Here is a 5,694-nt window from a genome sequence, read left to right on the forward strand (position 1 = left end):
ATGCTTAAAGGACAAAACCTTTCCAAGACCTTGGTTATGTTGTCTTTGGTAAACTCGAGCTCAAAATAAATACAGAGGGCATGGTTGCGACTGATGAAGATCATAATAATGTTTTTTTTATCTGAAAAAAAAAAAAGATGTAACCACAGTATTTTTCTGAAAAAAAAACAATGCATTTGTAGAAATTATCAGTGACTTAAATCATATCCAAAATGATCCACCTTGGGATAAATTATTTATCGTGCATCAAAACCAGAATTTACACAGTTTGTATTTCCAGAAGAAAAAAAAAGTTGATAAAGGTATCACTGTAATATATATATATATAAATATATAAGCTCTTTCAGCTAATTGACGTAGTTTGCCAGAGATAAAATAAAACGCATGCATTTATTCTCTCACATCATGCGTAAAAAAAGGGATCTTCCTTCATCCGAGCCCTGACTTTCGAGTCTTATGTGTATATCCTGCCAGCCGGATGGTATGAACTTTCTACTGCCAAAACTGTACCAATTTTTAAAAGAGTGAATACAACAAAAACACACTACATTTATACATCAATGACTTACAGGCACTCCGATCTTTTTAAAGACATTACTCGTCTGTTGTAAATATCCATTATCCTCTTGTGGTGGTGGCGGTGCATTCACGGGTGTAGGTACTCTTCGTGGTGTTGGTGCTCTAAGCGGTGGCAATTGTACGTGTCCGTATTCTAATCCTTCATCCAATGCCTTTTTTTCCTCTACCACTACCTTTTCTTTTTCAGGCTGATCTTTTGGCTCGTCCACCGCCTTTACTTGTTCCACCTCTTGTTCCACAACAGGTACTGCCATCTCTTGCTTCTTTTTTTCTTCTGCTTGTCTCATAAGCGCTTCCAACGCTTCCCTTTCCTTTTGCTGTTGTTCCAATTCCTCGGCCTTCTCCATCAAGAGCGCTCGACACTGCTCCATTCGTGTTTTGGCTATGTGAGGCTTTCGCAACTTATCCAGGGCTGCCTCACCTTCAATTAGACCAAGATTTTTTTTTACGGCTTCCACACCTTGATGAGTAGATGTGGCATTGTCTGAAATGAGTTTTAAATCATAGAGTATACGCGGCATGGATTTAATGACGGCAGTGGATTGTTGGTCGAATTGACGAGAGGCGGATTCACTAAGCATTTGAAGCTTGGTTACTAAAATCGTGGTGTCTTTGGCTCCACCATCATCCTCTTCATTTATACTAATAGTAGGCTTTAAAACGGAATTGATCCACTCTTTGGCATCAAACTGAGGACTAGAAAAGTCTTTGATGTCGACTGTCATGGACATGTTTTAAAAAAAGAAAAAGCTAATTATAAATTTTGAAAATCAGCTTAGTTTGGGTTCTTTCGTCGTACTTGGGGGGGGGATAAAAAATAGTTGCAGCCGTATGAAATGGGTAGTAGATATTTCTAACAGGACAAAGGAAAAATGGACTCTATCTGAATGGTATTAAACCTACTTGGTTAAGCGACACACAGATGCCCAAATCCCTAAAAAACAGCCTAATTTATGCGTTAATAGACAGTAACAAGAATTTCTGTTTAAGACAATCCATGTATCGAGCATGTCGAAATATTTGATAGAAATAAGCTGTCTTATCCTCTCGTTTGTTTAATACGTGATTGTTTGATTTAAATGCCGTAGCTGTAACTTGAAACAAGAATGATCCATGATCAGACTTTAGTAAATCGTAAATTTTTAAGCAATGGAATATAACGTAACAGTACAGAACTTTGGCTTTGTCAATAATTGTCCAAGCTTCTATTATTTCTTATGCTTTATCATAATGCTGCATCAGTACATGACAGAGAGTAACTCAGACCATGATACAGAAACAGATTTTTTTTTTTTTTTTTTTTTTTTTTTGTTTGGGCCAATGATCACACACACAACTCATAGTAGTTTGTCAGAGCTTATATCCCCGTTTATCTAAGTAGCTAACCTTGTAAATGAAGTAGAACTGTCAAGTTAAACATCATTGATCATCTAATTTAAAAAACTACTGATTGATTCTGGTTAAATTTAGTAAATATCCTAAGATTTTAGAGTTCGGCTTTGATAGAACATAGCCTTTTCGCACTTTATTGTAATACTTAATCTACATTAAAATCGTAATATGTTTTATATTGGTCTATGCTCTTGAAAGTAAGGCTATAATGCTATGAATTTTGTCATTACAAAAAGATGGTCAGACAGATTTTTTATTTGAGGTAGATGTGAATACACGTTTTTAAATTGGGCTTATAAACATTAAGAACCTGAAATATGTTGACAAACTATTGCACACATTCTCTTTAACTCTCGTTTTTAATTAGATCATATACTTTCTCTCAAAGTATATAGATTAACTAGTATAAAATATCTATGCCACCCGTGTATTCTAGCAATATACTCTACTAAATGTGCTGTTTCTGGGAATGCTTTCACGACAAAGTCTCCAGGTTGGTTTAATATTTTTAAAAGTTACAAAATGCGCATAAGTATAATTTATATTACGCAGTGAGTAACTACAAAACTTTCAAGTAATTATTATATTAAGAAATGCTGGTATGTACTCTAGCCAAGGAGTTGCATCGAATTTTTTCCCCTGATAAAGACCCAAAAATACCTAAATAGCACATCTTAATTCTAAAAATAGTATTTGCTTTCATTGTTCACCACACGTCAAGGTGGTTATTGACAGAATTATCTAAATTTATTTGATCGAAATCTGACATCTTTTATAATGACTAATCATTATAAGTTGCTGTCGCTATTGTGATGATTAAAAGGGCTTTTTATCATTATTATATATTTATATACAGCTATGAGAACCATAATTTTTATGACCATGTACCATACTGTTGGTAATTGTCATTTACCATTTATTATAAGTTGGTCTCCGCTTGTTTATTTTGTGGTACCATCGCGTTTCGGAAGAAAAAAATATATACCTTAAATAGTGTTACAAAGTAACCCGATCATGGGACATAACACAAGCCTAAGAATCTACAGAATCAGATATACGAGTTCATACAAAAAAAAAAAAAAAAAGAATCAGATATACGAAGATTCCCTTTGCTTTTAAAGACCTTTTTTTTTCTTTGCAGAATTAGCAAAAGATGAAAAGTGTGTTATCTCTTTTTCTAGTTAACACATAGATATCGATACAACAAGAATACGTGCTATATGGATCCAACGTGATAGGGATACACAAAATCTTGGCGAAAAGTGTTTGTTTAGTTCGGCTCCACCTGATTCAGCTCCTGTATTTTTTTTTAATTTCAATGCAAACATTACATAGCATCTATTTTTAAATTCTATTTAAAAGTATACTTTTTCATAGCAAGAATACAGTAATGCATTACTTTACTTTTTTAAAAAGCAAATTGACAGGCGCATACAGTATATGATAATCCTTTATTAAACTTAATAATATGAAAGTTATCAAAACAGACTAACAGTATGCAGTAAAATAATAACAATGCCCAATCAACAAAGTGGTGTGTCATGCCAAGATTCTGTCCTTCTCAACAATTGTGAGCGCAGTCGTTTTACTGTATTTTCTAGAATCTGTTAAGTATATAAAGAATCGACAAATGTACTATTACTTTTATTCTCTCTCTATACACAAAAATGATTCATTCAAAAGTTGTCGCAATCGCATCTTGTAATTTACTTTTTATTAAATTTTACAAAAAACAAAATATGGGCTAACGTGCATAATTTAGTTATTCTTTTACTTTTTGCTAACACCAGTCATGCTCAAATGATGGACTATAAAGTAATTGCTACTTTGAACCAAACCCTTTATACTTCCATGTCTGTTGTAGTAGACGATATTGCTTATCCATTGAAGTCGAATTCGACCTACCCTATTATTTTTTCAGGAGAGGCTCCCATTCCAAAGTCAGGATATCGATATGCTAAAACAGCCAACGCCACTGGTGAGCAGTTATTGGAACCATTTTTACGCTCTCCCCAAGCCATTGAAAGCACGCCGCATGAATTTTTTAATCGTACCTGGAACAAGCACCCCAATGCTCGTATACCTCAGGTATATTCTGCTACCAGCCCAAGAGATCGTGTGGTTTCATCATTGCATAAGGATGACGAAATCCCTACCATTCATTTCATTGCTAACCAAACGGCATTGGACTTAATGCATCGTAGCTACCTAGCTGATCCTGTAACCGTGGATACAACGGTTTCTTACATTTCCTTAAAAGATGCATTTCAATTCAAGAATGTCGAACTCTCATTATCCGGCCGTAGTAGCCAATTGTTGGCCAAGCTATCTTACATCTTAAAAATACAAAAGAAGGAATCCTTGTTTGGTTATCGGCGCATTAAACTTCGTGGTCTGGGTTTTGATCCTTCTTATGTACGGGAGCAAATGGGTTATGATATCTTGTCTTCGGTCGGTGTAGCTTCTACGGAATTTTCTTATGTTCGTGTGTTCATGAATGATCGAGAGATTGGTTTATTTGGTCTTGTTGAAGCTTTTCAAAATCCATGGTTGGCCAATGAATTTGCTGGAGGCGATACTTCTTATAAAAATGGTTATCTCTATCAAGGAACGGGTGCGCCTTCATCTGCCGGAGATACTTCTGATTTAGCTTATTATGAAAACAATATCACTGCATATGCAGGTGGTCAATACAAAGTCAAGGAAGAAGCAGATGGTGAATCCAAGGATAATTTCCAGCCTTTGATGGATTTCACAAAATTCATTGCTGAAGCTCCTGTTAACACATCTGATGCTGCAGCTGTTTGGAATAAGACTATGGATACGGAAGCGTTTCTTCGTTCGTAAGTGTAACCTATTTTTTGTTACAATTAATGATTTGTTACTAATCTATAAGTAACAATTTAGCATGGCGGTTGAGATTTTGGGTGGTTATTCCGATGGTTATATTATTAACAACAACAACTTTTTTATTTATCAGAATCCCAAGACACAACAGTATATTTACATCCCTCATGATCTTGATTTTTGTCTTGGTAACACTCTCACGAACATCTCTCGATTGTCGTCTGGTAATTATTCAGCTATCTGGGGTTGGGATCAACGACCTTTGATCAAACGAATTATGCTCGTACCAGAATTCAAGAACCGACTTGTCAATCTTCTTCAAGATTTGAACAAAAAGCTATTTAATATTGATGTTGTCCGACCCCGTATTGATGACCTTGCCGATATGCTCCAAGAGGACGTTGCATGGGACATAACATTACCCGGAGTTGGTAAAGTCAATTGCATTCAAATGCTTCGTGTATTAAATAACTAACTCATTCTTTAGCACAAGACACTTTTGATAACTTGAAACAAAATATCCCTGAGGAATTCACAAGCAATCCTATCATTTGGGATTCTACTCAACGCATTTTAAAGAGAATTCCGGTCGATGAAGCAATCAACAATCTTGATTCTGAAACTTTGACTTATATGAGTCTCAAACAATGGTTTTTGGTGATTCATCAAAATACAGCAACCTTTTTGTCTCAATTGTCACCTGCGTAGTAAACATTTTTTTTTTTATAAAATAAATATTAAATAAAAATCCAGCCCTTCCTTCATTTTCCTTTAAAGCTTGACTTTAGACATGATTATTCTGATCGAGCTTTCTTTCTCAATCATAAGCTTGAAAAATAAAAATACCATTATCGAAAATTTAATACAATTTCTTGT

The 5,694-nt window shown here is 34.8% G+C and overlaps 2 protein-coding genes across 2 annotated transcripts; one reads left to right on the forward strand and one right to left on the reverse strand.

Moving 5' to 3' along the window:
• Positions 1–310: 310 nt before the first annotated feature.
• Positions 311–1,420, reverse strand: EV154DRAFT_101562 (uncharacterized protein). Its single transcript, XM_051593853.1, has one exon. It carries the CDS (start codon positions 1,308–1,310, stop codon positions 558–560), a length of 753 nt encoding a protein of 250 aa, XP_051451529.1. The 5' UTR covers positions 1,311–1,420; the 3' UTR covers positions 311–557.
• Positions 1,421–3,638: 2,218 nt separating this feature from the next.
• On the forward strand, positions 3,639–5,594 carry EV154DRAFT_528631 (coth protein-domain-containing protein; the record flags this gene model as incomplete). Its single annotated transcript, XM_051603605.1, has 4 exons — positions 3,639–3,672; positions 3,734–4,814; positions 4,879–5,249; positions 5,306–5,594. 4 exons carry the CDS (start codon positions 3,639–3,641, stop codon positions 5,524–5,526), a joined length of 1,707 nt encoding a protein of 568 aa, XP_051451530.1. The 3' UTR covers positions 5,527–5,594.
• Between the last annotated feature and the right edge of the window lie 100 nt (positions 5,595–5,694).

The sequence above is a fragment of the Mucor mucedo genome (genome assembly GCF_025094135.1).
Source record: "Mucor mucedo strain NRRL 3635 chromosome Unknown EV154scaffold_183, whole genome shotgun sequence".
NCBI lineage: Eukaryota > Fungi > Mucoromycota > Mucoromycetes > Mucorales > Mucoraceae > Mucor > Mucor mucedo.